The sequence below is a fragment of the Scyliorhinus canicula genome, chromosome 5 (assembly GCF_902713615.1).
Source record: "Scyliorhinus canicula chromosome 5, sScyCan1.1, whole genome shotgun sequence".
Lineage (NCBI taxonomy): Eukaryota > Metazoa > Chordata > Chondrichthyes > Carcharhiniformes > Scyliorhinidae > Scyliorhinus > Scyliorhinus canicula.
The window spans coordinates 201,665,542-201,692,425 of NC_052150.1; the positions used below are offsets into that span (position 1 = coordinate 201,665,542).

Below are 26,884 nucleotides of genomic sequence, written 5' to 3' on the forward strand. Positions count from 1 at the left end.
TAAATTGCCCCTTAATTGGAAAAAATAATTGGGTAATCTAAATTTATAAAAAAAAAAGAGATAACCAGACAACAACCATAGGTGGGAGAGAAGGGGCGGGATTCTCCATTGGCTGTCCCGAAATCATGTGATTGGCGGCGAATAAGTTCTGACACTAAAATTGCGGCGGGCATCGATTTAACATCAAATCGCAATTCTCCATCACCTCGTCAGCGGCGTCAATGCGATCCGGAATGCACATACAGAAAACACCGTTTGCATATAATTAGCAGGCCTGACCCGATATTCTCCGGGGCCTCCACAATGCTCTGCCTCCGATGAGTTCCAGAAAACGCGGCTCACTTGTGCTTTTAAAAATTGTGAACCCGGTGACATGGCTGCTGAGGGAGAGAGAGAGAGGGTACGGAAAGTGTCCAATATCGCCATAGTTTGCTGACAGTTGTGACTGGCAGGCTTCTGCCAGGGCCGCGGAGAGTGGGGGGGGGGGGGCAAGAGGTGGGCTGTGGGATCGGGGTGGCACGAAACGTGCCAGCCTCCCGAGTGTCAATCACAGACCCGGCGAAATCCGGCACTGTTTTTCATTGGAGTCGATTGTGTTCCACGTGGCATCGGTGCTAATCCATCCACAGTTGCTGAATTGAACCAGGTTCGGCGCCATTGTTGCTGTCGTGAAAATCCACCAATTCTGCGTCGGCGACAACACTTAGTCTCAGAAACGGAGAATCCTGCCCAAGATATTTACCCAGCATCTGGAGTACACTGGGGAACTAAACCTGTCTGCATTTTGCTGTTAAGGAAAATGAATAGAGGGGTAGTTAGAATTCCTTACTATAACCTTGCAATTCGAAAAATTAGCATTTTCAAATTTAAGTTTAGTGAACCTTATTTTTCAAGCATAAATGACATTTCTTAATGTAAATGATCGTTTATTGACTTTCTTCTCATTTTAATATTATCTCATTGATTAATAGCTGTTCAATATAATGGATGTGCATAGATTATGTCATCATCCCAGTTGAGACTGATAAGATGTGGAAGGATCACATGACAAGATATCAAGTTTTAAGCCTTTTACTGTAACAAACAAACCAAAAGCAGCATTAACTGAACACTGTTTACTAAGCAACTATTGCTCCAAAATACTTAACTTATTAACATGGCCGAAAGCCCCACACCACTGTTAGACGTCACTAGCCACTCTCTGCAGAATTATAGTTTTTGCAGTAACCAATGTAAAGTCGCTTACAGGAGGCATTTGATAAGGTGCCACATCAAAGATCATTGCTGAAAAATAAAGATTCACGTTACAGGGGGTAACATATTGGCATGGATTGAAGACTGGCTAGCTAACAGCAAGCAGAGAGAGGACATTATTTCTATTTCAAGTTGGCAGGATGTAATGATTGGTGTGCCACAGGGATCAGTGCCAGGACCTCAACTGAAGGGATTGAAGACATGTCAGCAAAATCTGCTGTTGTTACAAAAATAGGTAGGAAAGTATGTTGTGAAGAGGACATAAGGAGGCTGCAATGAGACATAGAAAGGTTAAATAAGTGGGCAAAGACCTGGAAAATGGGAGTATGCTGTGGGAAAATGTGAAATTGTCCATTTTGGCAGGAAGAAGTGAAAAAAAACATATTATCTAAATGGTGAGAGATTGCAGAGCTCTGAAGCACAGAGGGATCTGAGTGTCCAGGTGCATAAATCACAAAAGACTAGTACACAGCAAGTAATTAGGAAAGCTAATAGAATGTTATCATTTATTGCAAGGGAATTGCATATAAAAGTTGGGAGGTTGTGCTTCAGTTGCACAGGGTACTAGTGAGACCACATTTGGGGCGCAATTCTCCCCTACCCGGCGGGGCGGGGGGTCCCAGTGTAGTGGAGTGGCGCCAACCACTCTGGTGTCGGGCCTCCCCAAAGGTGCGGAATTCTCCGCACCTCTAGGGGCTAGGCCCGCGCCGGAGTGGCTCCCGCTCCACCGACTGGCGCCAAAGGCCTTTGGCGCTACACCGGCCGGCATCAGGGCTGGCCGAAAGGCCTTCGCTGGCTGGCGTGAGTCCACGTAAGGGCCGGAGCGTCAGCGGCCGCTGATGTCACCACCGGCGCATGCGCGGTAGGGTGGGTTTCTTCCGCCTCCGCCATTGTGGAGGCCATGGCGGCGGCGGAAGAAAAAGAGTGCCCCCACGGCACTGGCCCGCCCGCCGGTCGGTGGTCCACATCCCGAATACTGTGTGCAGTTTTGGTCTCCTTATTTATGGAAGGATGTAAATACATTGGAGGTTGTTCAGAGGGGGTTTACTAGATTAATACCTGTAATGAGAAAGTTGCCCAATGAGGAAGGAATAGACAAAATAGGCTTATTTTCACTGGGGTTCAGCAGAGTGAAGGGTGACTTAATTGAAGTATATAAGATCCAGAATGATCTTGAAAAGTTGAACATGTAAAGGATGTTTCCTCTTGTGTGTGAGTCCAGAGCCTGGTGGCATTGTTTCAAAGTTAGGGATCGTCCTTTTAAGGCACAAATGTGGAGAAACCTTGGGCAGGATTCTCTGTCCTGCTACACCCGTTTTCTGGTGCGGTGCGCCGCCGCCGGCAGCGGGATTTTCCATCCCGGCAGCCGGCCAATAGTGTTTCCCATTGTGGGCATCCCCTCGCTATCGGGAAATCCGGGAGCGTGAGTGCACTGCCAGCGAAACGGAAAATCCCGCCGGCGGAGAATCCAGCTTTTCTCTTGGGGGTTTTGCGATTTTGGAACTCTCTGCCTCTGAAGGCAATGGAAGAAGGATCAATGAATATTTGTAAGGCAGAGGTAGATTGATTCTTATCGGGCAAGGGAATCAGAAGTTGTCTGGGTAGATGGGAAAGTGGAATTCGAAACAGAAACAGATTAGCCATGATCTTATTGAATGGCAGATCAAGCTTGAGGGGACGAATGGCCTGCTCCTGCTCCTATTTTGTTTGTGTGTATGCTACACCTGCAATGCTGTTATAGAGGGAGCTCTCCAAATTTAAACCAGCAACAATGAAGGAACGACTAAAAGTTCCAAGTCAGGATGGTGTGCGATTGGACAGAACTTGCAGTTGGACCCATGTGCCTATTGCACTTATCCTTCTAAGTGGTCGAGGTCACAGGTCAGAGGAGGCTTGGCATGTTGCTGCAGTGCATCTTTTAGATGGCACATACTGCAGCCACAGTGCCCTGTGATGGATGGAGTGAATGGTTTAAGGTGACGGATGGGATACTAATAAAGCAGCGTGCTTTGTTCACGATTGTGCTGAACTTTATGAGTGCTGTTGGGATTGGATTCATTCAGGAAGGGAGGGAGCATTTCATCACGTTCCTGACTTGTGACCTGTGGACAGGCTTTCAGGAGTCAAGAAGTGCGATGTGCATCACCGAGTTCTCAGCCTCTCAGCCGCCTCATGTAGCCGCAATATTTATATGGCTGGTCCAGTGAAGTTTCTGGTCAATGATAGCTCCCAGGATGTTGATTGTGGTGGATTTAGGAATGGTAATGCCATTGAATATCAAGGGGAGATGGTTAGATTCCCTCTTGATGGAGATGGTCATTGTCCGGTTGAGAATGTTACTGGCCACTTTTCAGGCCAAGCCTGGATATGGACACAGACTGCTTCAGTATGTGAAGAACTGCTACCTCAAATTCCCTCTTTCAGCTGAAAGACACAGGGAATGAGCCAAAGATTGTTAACAGAGCTCCACGTTCATTCTATCAGTGAGCAGAGAAGCTTTTCCTTCTCCCCGGCTGAGCTCTGAAAGATTCCTCACTGCAAAATAGGATGGATTTGTGTGTCAGGCAGTCAAAGTGTTTGAACGACTATCCAGAAGAGAGACAGATTTCTGTTTATATTTCTGTTCCTATCGTGCCTCTTTGAAACATCTCAAAAACACTTCACAAACCGCAGATTACTTTGAAGTGAAGTAACTGTTGTTATGTAGGCAAACAGCAAATTTCCATTTCTCCCAGTGAGACATGTTTCTGTTTGGCAGGGCTGGTTGAAAGAGGGGCTTCAGCCCTGACACTTCAGCAACAACCTGCTCTTCTTCATAGGGAACTACAGGCTCTTTACTGTCCTCCTGTAGCACCGGGCAGAGAGATAGAGCCTTGGTTCGCACATTTATATCTATAACCTTTCACGATGTCCTTTACGACCAATGATATACCTTTGAGGTGCAGTTGTTGTAATGTAGGAAAAGCAGCAATTTGACCACAACAAGATCTCACAAGCTGCAACAAGATAACAGATTATCTGTTTCGGTACTATTGATTGTGAGGTAAATATTTACCCGGACACCAGGAAAACTCACAAGCTCTTTATCTTTTTTTAAAAAATATTTTTATTCAAGAGATTTTCAATTTATATACAAAAAAAAACATTCATCTTCACACAGTTGCCGTAATACAAAAAAAAATCCTCCTATCCCTTTAACGCCCCACACGCCCCACTATATACTTATAATATAAAACAACGATAACCCCAAACACAACACTTTCCCCGCCCCTCCCCCCACACTGACGTCCACCACTCCTTAATGAAGGCAATAAACAACCCCCACCTCGAGAAGAATCCCTCCCCTGATCCCCTAATGGCAAATTTTATCTATTCTAAATCGAAGAAATCCTCCAAGTCACTCACCCACCCCTTGCTTCTTTGGGCAGCTCCGGAGCCTGCCACCCTAACAAGGTCCCCTCTGGGCTATCAGGGAGGCAAAGGCCAACTCGGCAGCTTCTCTCCCCACCTTGACTCCCCAAATTCCCGACATGAATCTCGAAAAGTCCTCCCAAAACTCCACCAACTTCGAGCAAGACCAGAACATGTGAGTGTGGTTTGCCGGTCCCCTTGAACATTTGGGCCCACATTTAACTTCCGTCTCCGAGGAAAAATGGCTTATCCGTGATTCTTTCATGTGCACTCCTTGCACCGCTTTGAATTAAATTAGGCCCGATCCAGCACAAGAAGAGGTTGAGTTTATCCTCCGGAGAGCCTCACTCCATACCCTCGCTTCCAATACCCATCCCAGTTCCTCCTCCACTTCTGTTTCAGCACCTCCCGCTCCCACACCCTGACCGTTGAGTCCAACCTTGCTGGGATAAATCTATGACTATCACAAATCAGTGCCCACGACGACATGCCTGCACTAATTCCAGACCCAGAGCGATCCAACTGCTGGCGAGCTCATGGAGTACTTGGCTGGCGAAAACGGGAGAGGCGCCAACATCAGCGCCCTCAAACACGCCCCCCTACACAAAGCTGCCTCAATCCGCCACCCCACACCGACCCTTCTCCCATGACCCACTTCTGAATCTTCTCCTTGGGAGGCAGTGGCGTAGTGGTATTGTCACTGGATTAGTAAACCAGAGACCCAGAGTAATATTCGGGAGATCCAGGTTCGAACCCCGCCACTGCAGATGGTGAACTTTGAATTAAATACAAATCTGGAATTAAAAGTCCAATGAAATGAAAAAAATGAAAATCGCTTATTGTCACGAGTAGACTTCAATGAAGTTACTGTGTAAAAGCCCCTAGTCGCCACATTCCGGCGCCTGTCCGGGGAGGCTGGTACGGGAATCAAACCGTGCTGCTGGCCTGCTTGGTCTGCTTTAAAAGCCAGCGGTTTAACTGAGTGAGCTAAACCAGCCCCTGGTGACGATGGTGACCATGAAACCATTGCCGATTGTCATCTGGTTCACTAATGCCCTTTAGGGAAGGAAATCTGCCATCCTTACCTGGTCTAGCCTACATGTGACTCCAGACCCACAGCAATGTGGTTGACTCTTGTGCCACTCAAGGGCAATTAGGGATGGGCAATAAATGCTGGCACAGCCGGCAATACCCACGTTCCATGAATTAATAAAACAAAATGTTCGCCACCCAGTAATAATTCAACAAATTTGGCAACGCCAACTCTCCCCTCAACCTGTCCCATCCCAAAAACACCCTCCTAACCCAAGATACCTTACCTGCCCATATAAAATCCCAAATCAGCCTGCTTATCCTCCCAAAAAATGACTTGGGCACAAAATGCGGGAGACACTGAAAGACAAACAGAAATTCCGGTAAGACTGTCACCTTCACGGTCTGGACCGTCCCTGCCAATGAAAGTGGGAGAATATCCCACCTCTTCAAGTCATCTTTCATCCCCTCTACTAAATTAGCCAAATTCAATTCATGCAACTGAGCCCAACTCTTCGCCATCCTTATTCCCATATATCGAAAGCTTGACTTCACCAGCTGAAATGGCAACTTCTCCAAACCCCTCCCCTGCATCCGAGCATTAATCGGGAACACCTCACTCTTTCCCACATTGAGCTCATGTCCTGAAAACACCCCAAACTCTGTCAATTACCCCCATAATCCTATCTAGACTGTCTACCAGCTCCGTGACATACAGCAGGGAATCATCTGCAGACAGGAAACTCGATACTCCATCCCTCCTCTCTCTATTCCTCTCCAACCCATTGAAGGCCTAAGTGCCATCACCAATGGCTCAATCGTCAATGCAAAAAGCAACGGGGACAGCAGACAGCCCTGCCTTGTTCACCGGCGCAAATAGAAATACTCCTAGCTTGTATTATTCATACGCACACTGGCCGTGGGAGCCCTGTACAACATCCTAATCCAACCCACCAACCCCGGCACAAAGCCAAACCGCCCCAACACTTCCACAAGTAATCCCTCTCAACCCAATCAAACGCCTTTTCTGTGTCCACAGATATTATCACCTCCGTTTCCTGACCCCCTTGGAAGTGGCATGACCATGCTGAATAAACTTCTAATATTAGACGGTAGCTGCCACCCCTTCACGAACCCCGTTTGGTCGTCTCCTATCACTCCCAGCACGCAATCCTCCATGCACGTTGCCAGAGCCATAGCCAACAACTTTGTATCTACATTCAAAAGCGATATCAGATGATACCACATTCCCCTGGGCCCTTATCCTTCTTTAAAATAAGAAAAATTGATGCTTGTATCAGTGTGGTTGGGACAAAGAACAAAGAACAATACAGCACAGGAACAGGCCCTACGGCCCTCCAAGCCTGTACCGGTCATGATACCAACCTTTTGCCAAAACCCTCAGCACTTCCTTGTGCCGTATTCCTCTATATCCATCCTATCCATGTATTTGTTAAGATGCCTTTTGAACGCCATTAATGTATCTGCTTCCACAACCTCCCCTGGCAACGCATTCCAGGCACTCACCACCCTCTGCGTAAAAAAACCTGCCTCACACATCTCCTCTGAGCTTTGCCCCATGGACCTTTACTCTATGCCCGTGGTGACTGACCCCTCCACCCTGGGAAAGAGTGTCACTCTATCCATGCCCCTCATAATCTTGTAGACCTCTATCAGGTCACACCTCAACCTCCGTCTTTCTAATGAAAACAATCCGAGTTAATTCAGCCTCTCACATAGCTAACACCCTCCAGTCCAGGAAACTCCCCCTTATTAACTGAATCGTTAAACATTTCCACTAGGAGAGCCCGCAACCCAGTAGCGAACCTTTATAGAATTCCGTCGGGAATCCATCCGGGCCCAGGGCCGTCCCAGGCTACATCAACCCAATACACTTCATCACGTCCTCCAGCCCCCCGGAGCACCCAACCCCTGCACCTTCTCACCACCTGAAAATCCAAGCCATCCAAGAACTGCCACATGCCCAAGCCCACCTGCCCCCCCACACCACCCCCCCCCCCCCCCCCCCCCCCCCCCCACCCCCCGCCACTCCCGGCTGGGCTCCAACCTGTACAGTCCACAGTAGAAAGCCTCAAGTACTCCATTCACTGTCCCCACCCTGCCCCCTGGATCCCTTATCTACCCAATCTCCCTCGCTGCTGCCTTACTGGTGTGCAAGCAGCATACTGGCCTTCTCCCTGTGCTCATAAATCGCCCCTCCAGCCCGGCGCAACTTCCCCAGTGCCTTCCTCATAACCACGAGCTCCATCTGGAGCTTCTTCCTCTCTTCAATAACCCCTCCTAGGGGCTGAGTACCTCCGATCCACTGCTAAAATGGCCTCCACCAACCTCTGCCTATCCCACCCACCCCCACCTTATCTCTATGTACCTTGATCAAAATAAACTTCCCCTAATTACTGCCTTCAGCGCCTCCCAAAGCACAGAGGCAGACACATCCTCATTTTTATTAAGTTCTACATGGACGCATATAGCTACACCTAACTCTCACAGACCCCCTTATCAGCCACCAATCCCACAGCCAGCCTCCACTGCGGTCGCAAAAACACGGGACCTCTTCATCGGTCCATTCAGACCCCTAGCATTCCATAAGACCAGTCTCGTCATGGGACTCCACGTGCTTCCCCAGGCACCTGTCCCACCCACCCCCTGGGTCACATCAAGATGGCTGCCGCCATTCCCCTCCCACCAATTGCTCCAAAAAGAAACCTTCAACGTCAGCTACTGCCCCCTCCCACCCACACCACAAACAAAGGAAACCCCACCCCTCCAGACCCACCCCGCAAGCCCAAGCCAAAATCAAAGAAACAAAAAGAATCTGAAAATCCAACTCCCTTCACTGCACCCCCACCCCAGGTGACCCCAGGTGAGCAGGGTACATTATTCCAAACCGCACCTTGGGCGCAATTCTCCGCACTCACGACGGTGCGGAGAATAGCGTGGTTCGTAAAATTTTACGACCACGCTAGTCTGACGCCCTCCCGCTATTCTCCCCCCCCCCCACGCCCGACTCCCGATACGAATCGCTGCCGCCGTTTTTTTACAGCCAGCAGCGATTCTCAGCTGGCCGATGGGCCGAGTTCCAAGCCCTTTACGGCTGTTTTTACGAACGGCAAACACACCTGGTCTGGACGTTCGTAAAAACGGCCGTAAAGTGGCGATTTTTAAAACCATGGCACCGATTGGCACGGCAGTACTACGGCCGTGCCAAGGGTGCCATGGGCCCGCGATCGGTGGGCACCGATCGCGGGCAGCGGGTCCGATTCCCGCGCACTCTTTGTCCTTCCGCCGCCCCGCTGTATCACTTCGCGGGGTGGCTGAGGGGCATCCTGGCCCGCGCATGCGCGGGTTTCGCGCAAATGCGCGATGACGTCATCCGCGCATGCGCGGGTTGGAGTCTTCCAATCCGCGCATGTGCGGCTGACGTCATGTGACGCGTCAGCCGGCGCAAACTCTGGCAAGCGGGCTTAACGAAATTCGTTAAGCCCGCGATGCCGGAGTTTACGGCGGCGGCATGCTAGCCCCGACCGGGGACCAGAATCGGTTCCCGGTCGGGGAGGGGGAGGCTGGCGTCAAACCCGCCCGGATTTGACGCCAGCCTTACGATTTCTCCCTCTCTGGGAGAATCGCGCCGCTTATTCCTGAATAGGGCTGCCTTTTCCCTATTAAACCCGGCCCTTCGCTTGACCAACTCCACCTCCATGTCCTGGTAAATACGAATCGCATGGCCTTCCCAAGTGCTTTCCCACTTCTCCTTCGCCCACCTCAGAATCTTCTCCTTGTCTGGGTACTGGCGCAGCCTCACGATAATTGCCCATGGCAGCTCTCCCACTCTTGCTTTCCTCCTCAATGACTGGTGTGCCTGGTCCACCTCAGGAGGGCGGTCAAAGATCCCCTCCCCACACCAACTTCTCAAACATCTTGGCCACATATTCGGTGGCCCTCATTCCCTCAATACCTTTGGGCACCCTCACGATCCTCAGGTTCTGCCTCTTTGAGCGGGTCTCCAAGTCGACGACCTTCTCCCACAACCTTTTCTGACCATCAGCCATCATCAGCATCACTGCCTCCAATGAGACAATCCGATCCTCATGGTCGGCCACCGTCTCCTCCACGTTTTGGATAGACGCACTCTGCACCTCCAGCCTCTGATCCACTCTCTGCCTCTGTTTTATAATGAAAACAGTCCGAATCAGCTCTCCTACCCTCGACAGGTCCTCTGAGGACATCTGCCTCTATTTTTAAAACTCGGTCAAAAGGAATTCGACCACCTGCTCCGTCGACCATTGTGCGCCAGCAACGCCATAGGACCCTCCACCATCTTTTCCCAGCTGTGCCACACGTGTCTCCCTAGTCTGGAGAGTGCCTGTTAATTGGCACACGCCTTGTCTGGTTCCCCTTCGACATTCCCCGCCGAAGGGGAATATCTTACTCTTTAGTATTTCCACTTTTTCCACCTGCAACCTCCCTGTAAAATGGGCAGAAGGGACCAAAACACCCAACCTCAGGCAGGAGCCACCTTCTGTGCGAACACTCACTCCGTGGTACTTTAATTGAAGAAAAATTACACCCCAGAGACACATCAAATAGTGTCCAAGAATTGTAATAATGGGTAATAATTGTAATAATTGTTATCAAGTATTGCCATAGAATGTCTTTCTCAAAAATTGCCATATGATCTCCCATAGTGCAGCACTCCCTGTGCAGTGCACTGGAATGTCAGCCGAGATTAAGCTCAGGGGCAGACTGTTCCCGTGCCATTCGAGGTGAACTGTGCGGCGAGCGAGCGGACAATATGCTGGAACATGGCATTAGGAGAGGAACCTAATGTCTTGCTGCCACCATGGTATATTGCCAGTGGGGGGAACCTTACCACTGCTGCCCAACCCCAGGCAGCCAATTGAGACACTTGATTGCTCAATTATGGGCCACTTTCTGACCCTGCTGGGAGGGGGGGGCGGCTCCTTAATAGGTGCTGCATGGTCCCCTGAAGGAGCCCTCCCCACTGCAATGGCCTAAGGGCCTCCACAATAATAACCCACCCCCACCCCTACCCCATCCCACCAATCACCGGTGTCGGTCTGCCTGCCTCCAGCCTCCCCAAAGAACATTTACAAACCTTTGTGAGTACCACTGCATCGCTGTGCACTCTTCCTCGAGATGCAGTGTCAGCTCCAGCATCGGAGCAACGGCTAGCCTTCTGACTGGGTCAGCGGCACTCGAGGAAGGGGTACCATCCTCAACTGAGTAATGCTCCTGGCGGCAGCCTCTTCATTGGCCGCTGGTAAATGCCGCTCCAGTATCCCGCTGGCTGCTGGAGTTGGGGGCGGGGAGGTGGGGTTGGCTGAAGGCGGTTAGCTCCCGCTTTCATCGCTGGTGGCAGGACCTCCAACTCCACAGAAAAATTCAGCCCCAAGAAGCAAAGGTCGGCAGTGCAGTGTGCCTCAGTACCAATCTTACTGTCAGTTGTCACAAGTTCTTCAAACAACTGTTAATCCCCCTCCAACACGGAGCAGCACGGTAGCACAGTGGTTATCACAATTGCTTCACAGCTCCAGGGTCCCAGGTTTGATTCCGGCTTGGGTCACTGTCTGTGCGGAGTCTGCACGTTCTCCCCGTGTGTGCGTGGGTTTCCTCCGGGTGCTCCGGTTTCCTCCCACAGTCCAAAGATGTGCAGGTTAGGTGGGTTGGCCATGCTAAATTGCCCTTAGTGTCCAAAATTGTCCTTAGTGTTGGGTGGGGTTACTGGGTTATGGGGATAGGGTGGGGTTGTGGGCTTGGGAAGGGTGCTCTTTCCAACAACTGGTGCAGACTCGATGGGCCGAATGGCCTCCTTCTGCACTGTAAATTCTATGAAACACCCACTTTCCCACTCCTGCTCCAAATGAAACAAGACAGCTAACCCATTATTACAATTCTTGGACACTATTTGATGTGTCTATGGGGTGACATTTTTCTTCAATTAAAGCATTGCATCAAGTTATATTTTTGCACATGGTTTACATGCTCACATGAAGGCTTCTTCTGATCTAGTTCAAATTTTATTTGCTTTGAAGCAGCTTGGGATCTGCCAGTTAGCTCTATTTTTTGTTTTAGAGGTGGTCCTGATATGATAACGTTAACAGTATTATCCACACACACCCCACACGTCATTGATTTGACATTAAATTACACCAAATGAAGTGAGCAATTCCACAAGGCAAATATTTCTCTTTCTGACTTACCAACTGCTTCAGAACCTCACAGCGCAGAAGTAGACCATTGGAACCACCACCTTTGACAAATCTTTTATCAACTCCACTCCCCTGCTTTTTTTCCTCATAGCTCTGTAAATATTTGCTTTCCAAGTATTTATTGAATTCCCATTTGCAAGTAACACCTGAATCTGCTTCTGCAGTGATTCTTCCTAACATAACTTCACATTTTCCTACATTATGTTCCATCTGCCAAGATTTTGCCCACTCATCTATAATAATAATAATAATAATTTTTATTGTCACATGTAGTCTTACATTAACACTGCAGTGAAGTTACTGTGAAAAGCCTCGACCCGCCACATTCCAACACCTCTTCGGGCACAGTACCTTATCAAAGGCTTTTTCCCAGGGTAGAGGGGTCAATTACTAGGGGACATAGGTTTAAAGTGCGAGGGGCAAGGTTTAGAGGAGATGTACCAGGCAAGTTTTTTACACAGAGGGTAGTGGGTGCCTGGAACTCGCTGCCGGAGGAGGTGATGGAAGCAGGGACGCTAGTGACATTTAAGGGGCATCTTGACAAATACAGGAATAGGATGGGAATAGAGGGATACGGACCCAGGAAGTGTAGAAGATTTTAGTTTAGTCGGGCAGCATGGTCGACACGGGCTTGGAGGGCCGAAGGGTCTGTTCCTGTGCTGTACTTCTCTTTGTTCTTTGTTCTTTGTTCAAACACTTTTTGAAAATCCAAATAAATTACATCTAATAGTTCCCCCTTTATCTATACTGCTCGTTACCACCTGAAAGAATTCTAACAAATTTGTCAGGCATGACCTCCCCTTAATGCTGACTCTACTTGATTATATTAAGAATTTCTAAATGCTCTGCTATTACATCTTTCATAATGGGTTCCCGATGACAGATGTCAAGCTAACTGACCTGTTTTTTGTCTCCCTCACTTTTTGAGTAAGGGTTATTAGCAGTTTTCCCATCCTCTGGGACTATGCCAAAATTTAAGGATGCTCGGAAGATTACTGCCAGTGCATCCACTATCGCTGGAGGTACTGCCTTTAACATCCTAGGATGTAACCATCAGGTTGGGTAGTTACCAGCATTTAGCCCCATTCATTTCCATAATATATTTTCTCTAATGATAGTTATTGTATTAATTTCTTGCCCCCTCCCCCCCATCCTTTTGCCCCTCCTTTACCATTTCCTGGTTCCCCATTATTATTTCCATTCTCAAAGGGGTCTATGTTCACTTTGGCTTCCCTCTTACTTTTTATATATTTAAAGAAGCACTTACTGTTCTTTTTTTGCTACAAACTAGTTTAACCTCATAGTTTATCTCCCCCTCTTTATTTTTGGTCATCTTTTGTTGTTTTTTAAAACATTCCCAATCCTTTGTCTTACTGATAATCTTTTCCACATTGTATGTTTTTCCTTTCAATTTAATGCTATCCTTAACTTCCTTGCTTAAACTTGATTTATTCCCTACTAAAATACTTTTTCCTCACTGGGATATATTTTTGCGCTGAGCCATGAACTAGTTTCATAAATGTCTGCCATAGCTGATCTTTTCTGCTAAACTCCTTTCCCAGTCCAATCCAGCCAACTCTGCCCTCATTCTTTTATAATTAACTTTATTTAAGTTTGGCACAGTTGTTTCTGACACAGTTTTTTCACTCTCAAACTGAACTCTAAATTCTACCATGTTATGGTCACTGTTTCCTAAGGATCTTTTACATTGAGATTGTTTATTGCATCTGCCTCATTACACATTACCAGATCCAAAATAGCCTGATTTCTGGTTGGATCCACAACATATTGTTCTAGGAAATTGTCCCAAATAGACTCTCTGGGCAGGCAGTAGCCACATTAGCCACGGGCACAAACCCCGACATGGCCGCTAAATATTGCGAGGCCAAAAACAGGATTTGCACCAGCAAGATTTCTGATCGCGATCTTCCCGGGCCGTCCCCAATAACACAATAAGGTTCACACCCAGGAAGGGTGTGAATCTTATTTGCATAAACTTGCATCCATGATCATATTCTTAGCGTGGTTAATGTCACATCGTCAGCCCTCATCAAATCTACCCACCGACACCCAGCGACAGTGAACGAACGGAGATATATTTCAAAGTCAGGATGGTGAGTAGCTTGGAGGGCAACTTTCAGGTGGTGACATTCCCATCTGTCTACTTCCCTCGCCCTTCTAGAGGGTAGTGGCCCTGGATTTGGAACGTGCTGCCGATGGATTTGGTGAGTTCCTGCAGTGCAGTTACCTGTTCAAATACCTGCTTACATTGTTCAGTGCTAAATTAACCATTCCTGTGAAGTGCCTTGATACTTTTATGATGTTGGAGGCATTATACAAATGAAGGTTGTTGCTGTTGCATTACTGAAACGGTGATCAGTTGGGCCTAGAGTGTGTATATATGAGCCTGATCACCTGCTCACACAACAATGTTCGCGTATAAAACGTGTAATCATCATTAAACAGTTACTCTTTCATGAACAGAGTCCACACAAATTAATCTCACCAGGTTTACAAGATTGTTACCAGGGCTAAAAGAAGTTTAGCTGTGAGAGAGATTGGATAGATTAGGGTTATTTTCCTTGGAACAAAGAAGGCTGAGGGGTGACTTGATTGAGGTCTATAAAATTATGAGGGGAAGAGATAGGGTGGAATTGAACCCCTGGTGGAGAATTCTAGAACCAGAGAACATAGATTCAAGGTAAGAGACAGAAGGTGTAGAGGAGGCATGAGGAAGAACTGTTTTATGCTGAGGGTAGTGGAAGTCTAGAATTCGCTGCCCGACTTGGTGGTTGAGGCAGAGACCTGAACCACTTTTTCAAAAGGTACCTGGATCTGCACCTTAAGTGCTCTAAGCTACAGGGCTATGGACCGGGTGCAGGAAGGTGGGAGTAGAAAGGGCACCTGGGGGCCCTCGGGCAGGCACGAACAAGATGGGCCGAATGGCCTCCTTCTGTGTTGTGACTTTTCTATGATTCTATAGTAACATTGTAACATTGGAGGTGATATTCAAATGCTGCCATTTGCTCAAAATTAGACAGTCAGGAGCGAAAATTGCCTACTTGTGACAATAAGCGATTATTATTATTATTATTAATAAATTGTGGGGCGGGGTGGGTCATTATGGGGTGGGGTAGGACATTGTGGGGGGGGGGGGGGGGGTGAGGGGGGCATGCAGTGGAGGGAGAAGAAGAGGTAGAATCATCAGTCACCCCTTTCCCAACCAAGACCCGTTGGATGAAATTATCGGTGGGCCTATAATCGGACGGTCTATACTTCACCTAATTCAGTCCGGAGGTTGTTTAAATGTCCCAAACAGGATGTAATGTTGCTATTTGAACCCCAACAAGCTCACGTGCCCTCCTTAAATGTGTAAACATGCCAGAGGTTCTTGCTGCTTTGTCTGAATATTACTAAACTGTTAAATAACATGTTTTAAATATACCTTCAGGAATAACGGATAAGGTTTCTATGTATTCTCAGGAGTGCACGCAACTCATGTGCACATTTTCATTTAATTTACAGCTAAACTTTCTCCTGTTTATTAGTATTGTGCGAATACTGATACAGAAGCTAAGGTCGCCAGATATTGGGGGCAAAGATCACTCACAATACAAGTAAGCAATTTATTTGTTATTTCACACAGTGTGCATAATGGAAGATGTTGGTCACACACACACACAGTAGATGTGTACAGTCAGGCTTGATTAAGTCCTTTGGAGAATGGAATAATCTTGCATCTCAAATGTCCACGGATTAAGTTGGCATCAATTGTTTTTATCAGTAATTGTTAGTCAAAATCAGCTTTTAATATCACGATGTGCAAAAGAAATGAAAACATGATATAATTCTGGAAATAGATCAATTGCTATCTTGAAGTACCTCATCCGTCTCAGTGTAGAGAACAACAGGATTGATGAAGTAGCTCTGTGCGCGGAATTTGGGCAGTTTTTAGCTTTTCCCGCCATATTTTCTGACACTTTTGGTGTCATGCTACCTGCAACTTTGGCTCATGAAAGAACGAGGCGTGGAACCCCCCAACCCCAACAGACACGAGACTCCCCTCCCCCCACAGACACAGAAACCCCCCCCGTCCCTCACCCCCCACTGCAGCAGTTTCTTTTCCTTTTCATTCCCCATCCCAGCCCCCAAAACATCCCCCCCCCCCACCTTTTAAAACAAACTGAGACGGATTTCCTCATCTGAATCTCTGTCAGGTTGATTGATGTGATTTCTTCCTTTGCACAAGACCCCACGCCAGCCGGTTCCCTCCGTGCAGCAGGCTGGGGATTCAGGATCCCTCCGTGCAGCAGGCTGGGGATTCAGGTTCCCTCCGTGCAGCAGGCCTGGGATTCAGGTTCCCTCCGTGCAGCAGGCTGGGGATTCAGGTTCCCTCCGTGCAGCAGGCTGGGGATTCAGGTTCCCTCCGTGCAGCAGGCCGGGGATTCAGGTTCCCTCCGTGCAGCAGGCTGGGGATTCAGGTTCCCTCCGTGCAGCAGGCTGGGGATTCAGGTTCCCTCCGTGCAGCAGGCCGGGGATTCAGGTTCCCTCCGTGCAGCAGGCCGGGGATTCAGGTTCCCTCCGTGCAGCAGGCCGGGGATTCAGGTTGCCTCCGTGCAGCAGGCCGGGGATTCAGCATGTGGGACTGTGCCGCTATCTGCTGACTGTGCGACTCAATATGCTGAGCTTCCCTCACACACTGCTCCAGCCCTGCCCTGGGACTTCAAACAGGAGCGCAGCACCTTAAGGACTGTCCAAGCAGCAACATCAGGGGCGGGATTCTCTGTTGGCCAATGCCAAAATCGGGAAAGGCGATTGGCCGGAGAATCGGTTCCAACGCCAGATTCGTGGCAGGCGCCGATTTGACGCCAAATCGCGATTCTCCACATTCTCCATCACCTCGACAGCGGCGACAATGTGTATCGGAAGGCACGTTCAGTAAACACTGTTTGCATGTCATTAGTGGGCCTCTCCAAAGCCTCAGCGATTCTCTGCCTCCGATGGGCCGGGTTTCCAACGGTGCGATTCACTTGTGCTTTTAAAAATCGTGAAACCTCGTGGTGGCTGCTGAAGGAGAGAGAGGAGGTAGGACCTGGAGAGGAGCAACTGTCGGCCCGGACACTGGCCGTGCTGGCTGGGGTGGGGGGGGGAGGGGGGGCGGTATGGGGATAACAGCCAGGTGGCTGGGGTGACCCCCCTATAGGACTGAGGTGGTGTCCAGGCATGGACCACCATTACAGCAGCCATCTTGCTGATCACACACTGACCACACACCTTGGCCCCTGATGGAACCATCAATTCACGAGACACGTGCTTTAAGATATGAACAGTGGTTTTAATCTACTTACTACAGAGCCAGCCTGTTACCCGTTGAACTCTCGATGAACTGCAGGCTGGCTCTGGACACGGTTATTTATACAGCAGTCAAGGGGGAGGGGTTGTGGGCGGAGCCAAGGGTGGAGCCCTGTACAAACTCCTGAGCATTCCCAAAGCTACTCCCCCTAGTGGTCGGATAATGCTACTGCGCTTACAATGGTATTGGTAAATACAGTGTGAATTACTACGTTACATTCACCACAGCCCCTGGTTCTGCAGACTGACATCAGCCTTTTCGGTGCCCCCACACCTCCACCCCTGCACGCAACCCCCCGCCACACCCACCGGCGACCCACCCAGGAAACACCCACAGTAGCCCCTGGTTATGGCAGTGCCAGCCAATGGTACCCATGGCATCAGGAACAGGGCCAGGAGTGCGGTGATGAGGGGGGTGGGGAAGGGACATGCAAGTGCGGATCCCACAGTGCCATACTGGGGCCACCATGTAGCTTCCTCATCCACGGCCGAGCTCCACCGCTGCGACCTTTCTTTCCTCCGGCGTGCCAACCATGTCTAGGGCCCTTTGCTCTGCCATGGTGAGGGGGCACATGTCCGGTGGTCCCCCTCCTGTCTTCTCATGCTCCCAACAGTTGTGTGTGGCCTTCTCCTTGGGGGGCGGGGAGCACACAGAAAACGACAGTGTTAGACAATCCAATGCATGCAGCCCAGGGGGTGGGTAGGTGATGGCGTCAGTGGCCAGGTCACCCGGCCATGGCAGCCGGTATGGGTACCCATATGTGGTGCAGGGTGGGGGTTTGGCTGCCCTCAGGTGGGGAGGGGTAGGATTATAGGTGTGTGGAATGGGGTTAGTGCCAGAGGACACTGCTGCGTACTCACACTGAGGAGGTGGTGCAGTTTTTTCTGGCACTGCTGGCCAGACATTTACAGTGCAGAAGGAGGCCATTCGGCCCATCGAGTCTGCACCAGCTCTTGGAAAGAGCATCCTTCCCAACCGCACACCTCCACCCTATCCCCATAACCCAGTAACCCCACCCAACACTAAGGACAATTTAGCATGGCCACTCCACCTAACCTGCACATCTTTGGACTGTGGGAGGAAACCGGAGCACCCGGGGAAACCCACGCAGACACAGGGAGAACGTACAGACTCCGCAGAGACAGTGACCCAAGCCGGGAATTGAACCTGGGACCCTGGAGCTGTGAAGCAATTGTGCTAATCACTATGCTACCGTGCTGCCCTCAACATCAACTCGGCAGGTGAAAAACCTTACTTAACATTTGGGTAAAGAAAGAAATAGTGGGCCGGATTCTCCGCACCCCACGCCGGGTGGGAGAATCGTGGGAGGGCCGGGCGAATCACGCCACGCCGCCCTGGCATCCCCGCGATTCTCCCACCCCCCCCAAAAATGACGTGTCGCGTTTTTCGACAGGCCTCTCGGAGAATTGCTGCTCGCCATTTCTCACGGCGACCGGCGATTCTACGGCCCGGATGGGCCGTGCGGCCTGCCGAACCCGACCGGTTCACGCCGGCGCCAACCACACCTGGTCGCTGCCGGCATGAACAGCGTGCAACAGGTGAGTGTGGGGTCTGTGGGGGGCGGACGGAGGATCGAGCACCACGGGCGTGCTCACCGATTGTCGGGCCGGCATCTGTAAACGACGCACTCTTTTCCCTCCGCCGCCCCGGAAGATCAAGCTGCCATGTCTTGCGGGGCAGCAGAGGGGAAGACGGCAACCACGCATGCGGGGTTGGAGCCGGCCAACCTGCGCATGCGTGGCTGACGTCACTTTGGTGCCGCTGGCCGTGTCATTCCCAGTGCGCCGCTTTGACGCAAGCGTCAAGGCCCGGCGCGCGGAATTCATGCACCGCCGCTCCTGGCCTCCAGGGGTGGGGTGGGGGGGGAGAATAGGGGGCGAGGAGCGGCCTCTGACGCCGGAGTGAAACACTCCGGGTTTCACTCCGGCGTCGGCACTCATTCTCCCACGCCCAGTATGTTTGGTGCTAATTAATTTGATTAAGGAAATATATGGATTAACCATGAAAAACATATCGACACAGATTAATAGTGAAAATGTTCCCGATCCTCACATATACATTAGCTGGCCTAACTGTAAATGTCAGATGCTATTCCCAGAATCAGATAGCGGGAGAATTTGAGTTCTATGAATCTGTGAATCAGTGCATTGAACTGGGAAACCACTGTTCTTTCCTCCTGGTCCGAACACTGCAACCTGACATAACGTTGAGACAACATATTCTTTCCTTCTTACTATACCTTGTACACAGTTGGGTAACACCTTGGCCAACTGAAGGCTGACACCCAAGTGGGGTGCAGGTGGGCTGACCAAACCCTTCGTTCCAACAAAGGTCAGGTGACACAGGAGTTCAAGTGAAAGCGACCCACTTACCCTCTTCGCCCCTCACACGGTCATCATAAAGCCGGCACCTACCTGACTCCTGAATTCATCTCAATCAGGGTCCCGATAGAGAGGACCCCAATACGAATGTCACAGCCTCCTGATGGAGCACAGAAGCTGCCAGAGCAGGAGCAGCGGCCCCCAAAGCCAAGTTAAATGATGTTATGGGAGGAGCAAGGAATCTCCTCCAGACCCCACAGAATATTTTGGGCCACCGCAGCGTGGAGTTCTCGCTCTTTTCCATCCCTGAACCCATATTCAATCAGCCTCTCCCACCCTCCACCCACCCCTCTCTCTTCCCCCACTCCCCAGTGACTTCCTGTATGTTAGCTGAGTGGCTAGGATGCTTCCCAACGTTGAGTCGGTATGACGAGCTGCCTGCTTCGAGGCAGGAAATTTGCCAGTTCCATTTAAATGAGGCCCACTGGTTAAAATAGACCAGTCCTCCCGCTGTGTCTGCAGCGTATTGGGTCACCTGCAAGTTACTATTCCTAGTATAAATGTTTGATTGTAAACTTGCGGGATGCCTTTGGTCAGGCTGTTTGGCGCAGTGTTCCTGTTTGCTCTAGAATGAGTGGCTGGGTAGGGCGGCACGGTAGCACAGTGGTTAGTACTGCTGTTTCACAGCGCCAGGGACCCAGGTTCGATTCCCGGCTGGGTCACTGTCTGCGCGGAGTCTGCACGTTCTTCCCGTGTCTGCGTGGGTTTCCTCCGGGTGCTCCGGTTTCCTCCCACAAGTCCGGAAAGACGTGCTGTTAGCTGAATTGGACATTCTGAATTTTCCCTCCGTGTACCCGAACAGACGCCGGAATGTGGCGACTAGGGACTTTTCGGAGTAACTTCATTGCAGTGTTAATGTAAGCCTACTTGTGACACTAGTAAAAAGAAATGATGGTTTTATATGCCACAATGATTGTATCTGTTCTTCCCAATTAACCAGGAGATTGGCTAAATCCACCTTGCTCCTAATCCCCTTGCTTGGAGTACATTACATTGTGTTTGCCTTTTTCCCGGATAAAGTTTCCGAAGAATATAAGGTGGCGTTTGAATTATGTTTTGGATCTTTTCAGGTAAAAACAATTTCTCACCTCCCCTGATATTTAATTTCTTATGCCAACAGAATTCATGGTCAGTGAACTGATATATTTTATGAATTTTTCTCTTGCAGGGTTTTATCGTCGCAGTTCTGTACTGCTTCTTAAACAGTGAGGTGAGTTGGCTTTGCTGATTTTTCAAAGATGCTCATTCAGGATTTTATTTGTAATTAATTCAGGGTAACTATCGCCAGCAGAGCATAGGTGACTGAATCAACAGTAGCACATTCACTGAGAATTGAGAAACTCTGGCATCTGCTAAAGTCAGGAATATACGTTGAAAAGATAGCAATCTCTGGTCATAATTTGTGTGAGAAACACGTAATTCTCAAGAATCGCTCGTCTCAGCACAGGTAAAACAGTAAGACTTTTTTTTTTACTAAGGGGCAATTTAGCGTGGACAATTTAGTGTGGGGGAGGGTTCAGTCGTATGGAAAATTAGAAAACCAAAGTTAAAGGAGAAGGTGAGAGTGCAAATTAATGATGAGAACTTTAAATGAGTTAAAGGGGCTAAGGGCTCAGGAGGAGTTAGTAAAGTTTCCAGAACATGTATTAGAACGGAGATTATGGAAAGCAGCAGGAATCTAACTTCAGACAGAGCAGGTAAGGGGACAACAATGAGAAGGGGTGTGGTCAACGCAGGACTGAGGGTGCTGTACCTAAATGCATCCAGTATACAAAACAAGGTAAATAAGCTTGTAGTGTACATTGAAATTGGTAGGTACAATGTTGTGGCCATTACAGAGACATGGCTGCGAGGGGATCTAAATATCCAAGGATACGTGTCCTATCGAAAGGGCAGGCAGATGGGCAAAGGAGGCCGGGTTACATTGTTAGTCAGAAATGAAGTTAAATCGATAGCAAGAAGCGATATAGAGTCGGAAGGGGTAGAATCTCTATGGATAGAGTTGAGGAATCGCAAAGGAAAAAAGACCCTGATGGGAGTTATGTACAGGACTCCTAGCAGTAGTCAGGATGTGAGGCAGAAAATAAATCATGAGTTAGAAAAGCCATATAAGAAAGGCAATATTGCAATAATCTGCTGCGTTGATTTCCCCTCTGTCTCCTCCTCACCCTCTTTTGCTTACATAAATTCCCGTAGGGATGACAGCACGATTGAAAGGCCTGACGGAGGTGGCATCCAGCTGTTTTCCCTGGAATAGACTTCATAGAATCCCTACAGTGCCGAAGGAGGCCATTCGGCCTATCGATTCTGCACCGACCCTCTGAAAGAGCACCCTAACTAGGCCCACGGCCCCACCCTATCCCCGTAACCCCACCTAACCTTCACATCTTTGGACTGCGGGAGGAAACTGGAGGACGGGGAGGAAACCCACACACACATGGGGAGAACGTACAAACTCCACACAGACAGGCGCCCTCGGGCGGATTCGAAGCCCGGTTCCTGTGAGGCAGCAGGGCTAACCACTGTGCCACCCTTTAATGAGCATTCATGAGATGCAAATGAATGTAAATGGAATTTGCGCCACCTGCCAGTGGGAAGAGTGACCTGTCATTTACCCGCCATTGGGAGAATTACAACGTGACTTTACACAGTGGATTCCTGAATTTTTGGCTCCCACCAGATTCACCACCCTGCCCGCCCCAATCCCACTGGTTGGGAGAATTCCACACTTCGTCTCCGGAATGGAAAATCTTATATTAACAAACTGGGTGACTCTGTCCTCCAGAACTTTTAACTTGTTGGAATCAGCTGGGAACACAAGTCTGCGAGCTTCTGTGCAATGATTCTAAGATGGGAGGTAGAGGCTGTGTGATCTCCCCAAAGGATTCCAAAGAATTCACAGAAAAGGACACAGCTTTTCAGATCGCCGCACAAGGGGGACGGGGGAGGCTACGGGAGTCCAGTGAGGTTGATCTGGACTTTGAACAGCTCAGGACGAGGGCAGTCCAGTTCTGAATGAGTTGGAGGTTTCTTGACAGGGCGTGAGTGACCGACAAGGACAGCGTCAGAGAAGTTGAGCCAGGAACGATGGACAAAGATTTCAGCAGAGTTGAACCGGAGATTGGGATGAAGGCCGACAATAGTGTGACGGATGAAAAGCTGAGTTTAGCCACTTCAGGAAATTCGTCTCAGCGTCCTTGTGGTTACAGATTTTTTAAAATTTCCCCAATGCACATTATCCGTACTAGTCTGTGAGCTGACACAAGTCATTGGAGCAAGGCTGTTTTTGAAGAAAGTAAATCATCTGCTATTTCTAGACTTCAAACAAGAGAATATGACATTAACATTTTGCAGATTTCTCTCATCCCTGTGCAGTCAACAGTTCTGCTGAACGAACGGCTGCTGTTTCTGCTTCAGAACTGCCAACAACTACAAGTTGGCATCAGGGGAAATCACAATTTTTCAGCTCTGATAACAGTTAGGTAAATAGGACATTTTCACACATACAAGTGGTCCAGTTTATATCTTTGTGAGTATAGCCGCTGTTGACGCTGCCGCTTGGTTCCACAGCTGAGTTTTCCGGGAATGAGCATTCACTAAACTGATGAATTTTTGATGAGGCTGGTGGAAATGTTAAATGATTATTGTTTGTACAGCACCCCATCGGAGAAATGTCAGGAGTGAGACCAACAATTGAAGAGAATGGTGGAATCACAGAGGTGTTACAGCACAGAAGGAGGCCACTCGGTCCATCGTGTCTGTGCCAGCTCTCTGAGGGACAAAATTTACCGACTGTCATTCCGTAGCCCTCCACAATCCACACCATCACGTAACAGTCCAATTCCCCCTTCAACACCTCGGTTGAACCTACCTCCACCACACTCTCCAGCAGCTCAGTCCAGAGGCTAACCAATTGCTGTGTGAAAAATGTTTTCTTCTTCGGGGCGACATGGTGGCACAGTGGTTAGCACTGCAGTCTGTTGGACTCTAACTGTTTCCTCACAGTGCCGGTGCCCGGGTTCAATTCCGGCCTCAGGTGACTGTCCGTGTGGAGCTTGTACATTCTCCCAGTGTCTGCATGGGTGCTCCGGTCCCCCCCCCCCCCCACAGTCCAAAGATGTGCCGGTCAGGTGGGTTGGTCATGCTAGATTGCACGTCAGTGTCCAAAAGGTTGGGCGGGGTTACAGGAATAGGGTGGGGGAGTGAGCCTAGATCGGGTGCTCTGTCAGAGGGTCGGTGCACTGTAGGGATTTTATAATAAATGTTAATGGAAATGTACAAATGTATTAATATATATATTGGGGTGAATTTTCTGCCTTCCCAGTTGGGTATTTCTTGGCGGTGCGCTGTCGCTGGCATGATTCTGCATTCCCGCCACTGGCCAATGGGATTTCCCATTGTAGCCACCACACGCCGCTGGGATATACACAGGCGGGCATGTGCTGCCGGCAAAATCCTGCCAGTGGAGAATTCACCCCATTACATATTTATGTGGCTGTGCTTATTGTTAGGACTAAACTATGTGAAATTGAATATATTAAAGCCATTGACATTCTTCATTCTTAAAATATAGGTTCAAACTGAACTGAAAAAGAAATGGCGGAGCTTGGCTTCAGCTTGTCACTTAAAGTCCGATTACAGTAAGCACAGAACATCGATTTCAGGGAATGGTTCTTCCCGCAGGAATACCCGAGCTCAGTCCTTCCTGCAAACGGAGACCTCTCTGGTATAGATGCGGTTCCGAGGGCGGCGCAGAACCCTGCAGCTTCCTATCTCCCATGTATCCAGCGAAATCGAGAGGCCTGCCCGCGGGAGAAACCGGTGGGAATGTTGGGGCACAGATGTTTTATCTTCCCGACTTGCTAATTTTCCGAGCTTGCATTTTGAGGTGCATATGATTGAAACTTCTTTACAACATGTGCGGGCGGTCAAGACAACGCCAGCCGAAGGATTTTGTGAATGACGTCTTCTTCCCAGCACTGGCTGGAACATTCAGTTACCGAGCCTTGTGATGGTGACTTCTCCCATGTAGAAAATGGCCGCTGTTTCATATCCAACTCTTTGCAACACAAGCAAGGCGCATCGCCAATTCCTAGAATGCTGTGAACTCCTGATTCTTCTATCCCAGAGGATGTATGGATACCCCAGAAAATTTGAATGCCTCATGGAAATACATCAACAACTTTCATAGGAATTCTACTATGTCACAACTTAGAATGTTTCATCGCACAATTTGAATCCATGAGGTTTAATTTATTGTTTAAACATTGCAGGGTTTCAAAGTGGATCAATTACGTTCGAATAATTTAGTAACTTGTTGTTCCTGTCAGTCCAGTTTGAGGAATTGTTATGGGGCAGTGTTGTGAATAAGTGTGTGGCAGTTAGTGCTTAGGAGGTAATTGAAGCCTGGAAATTACTGTAGCGAATGTCTAAACAGTTGGTGGGTTTGGTTGACATTCTCTCTGCCATTTTCTGAGAATCAGAGAATGATACACCACAGGAGGCCGTCCAAATCATCTCTGAATGAGTTCTCCAATTAATCTTCTGCCCTGCCCTTTCCCTGTAGCGCTGTGAATCTTTCCACTTTAAGTACTTATCTAATTCCTTTTCAAAAGCTGTTATTTAATCTGTTTCTAACAGCCTTTCAGACAGTGCATTATGGGGAGATGGTAATGTCGAGGTAATGCTGCTGGACTAGTAATCCAGGATAATGCTCTGGGGCCACAGGTTCAAATCCCGCCACGGCAGCTGACGGAACTTAAATTCAACGCATAGATCTGGAGTTATAAAATTAGTCACAGTAATGGTGACCACGGCGACCATCGTTGATCATTGTGAAACCCAGCTGGTTCGCTAATGCCCTACAGGGGAGGAAATCTGCTGTCCTTACCTGGTCTAGTCTACGAGTGACCCCAGACTCTCAGAAATCCGCTTGACTCATAATGTCCCACAGTTCAAGGGCAATTAGGGATGGGTAACAAATGCTGGCCTTTCCAATGATGCCCACATCCCATTGCAGATCATCAGAACTCACTGATGCATAGCATAAGTCTATTTGCTTTGAATGGGTCAAATCTCCATTAAGATCCCCAGCCTAACAGCTCCATTCAAATGAAAATACAAAGCTTTTGTTCTGTCACCAACTGGAACGATCCAGTTGGTTAAAGCATATTCCAAGCATTCCTATCACATTATATGTATTGACTACAGTTTGAACAGATAAATATGTCGACAATCACTAATTGTTCTTGAGTCGACACCAAATAATGCAAATTTCCCAACATTGTGATGTCAAGAATGAACAATAACCACGACCTGCTAATCTTCGTTTAGTTAATTCAAAATAGCTGATTCCATTTGTCGAGCACTTAGACATAGACATAGGGCGCAATTCTCCGCAAATGCGGAGAGTCGTGAAGGCTGCCGTGAAAACGGCCGTGTTTCCCGGCAGCCTCCGCGCCCCCTCCCGGGACCCGATTCTGCTCCCCGGTCGGGGCTAGCAGCGGGGCCCCGTGAACCTCAGCATCGCAGGCTTAGCGAACATCGCTAAGCCCGCGCGCCTAGGTTAACGGCGGCTGACGCAAACGATGACGTCAGCCGCGCATGCGCGGATTGGACGGCTCCAATCCGCACATGCGCGGATGACGTCATCACGCATATGCGTGAAACCCGCGCATGCGCGGGCCGTTATGCCCCTCAGCCGCCCCGCGGACTGATCCAGCGGGGCGGCGGAAGAACAAAGAGTTCGGACTCGCTGCCCGTGGTGCGGCCGTGCCAATCGGTGGCATGGTTCTCCAGAACGGCACTTTGCGGCCGTTTTCACAAACTGTGAGAGCAGGTGTGTTGGAGTTCGTGAAAACGGCCGTAAAGGCCTGGGAAATCGGCCCATCGGCTAGGGGAGAAGCGCTGCTCGCCGTAAAAAACGGCGAGCAGCGATTCGTGTCGTGGGGCAGCCGTGGGGGGGGGGGGGGGAGAATAGCGGGAGGTCGGGAAAAATGTCGGGAAGGCCCTCCCGCTATTCTCCAACCCGTCGTGGGGGGCGGAGAATCGCGCCCATTGAATTTACAGTGCGGAAGGAGGCCATTCGGCCCATCGAGTCCTCACCAGCTCTTGGAAAGAGCACCCCACCCAAGGTCCACACCTCCACACTCTCCCCATAACCCAGTAACCCCCACCCAACA

General features: G+C 49.3%; 1 protein-coding gene across 1 annotated transcript in view; it reads left to right on the forward strand.

The window, feature by feature from the left end:
• vipr2 (vasoactive intestinal peptide receptor 2) overlaps nt 1-26,154 on the forward strand; it is a 182,034-nt gene extending 155,880 nt beyond the window's left edge. Inside the window, exons 10-13 of the mRNA XM_038798352.1 lie at nt 15,474-15,565; nt 20,644-20,773; nt 20,872-20,913; nt 24,277-26,154. Of these exons, the coding sequence (XP_038654280.1) occupies nt 15,474-15,565; nt 20,644-20,773; nt 20,872-20,913; nt 24,277-24,435 (423 nt within the window). The 3' untranslated portion in view covers nt 24,436-26,154. The remainder of the gene's footprint in view (nt 1-15,473; nt 15,566-20,643; nt 20,774-20,871; nt 20,914-24,276) is intronic.
• The last annotated feature ends 730 nt before the right edge of the window (nt 26,155-26,884 follow it).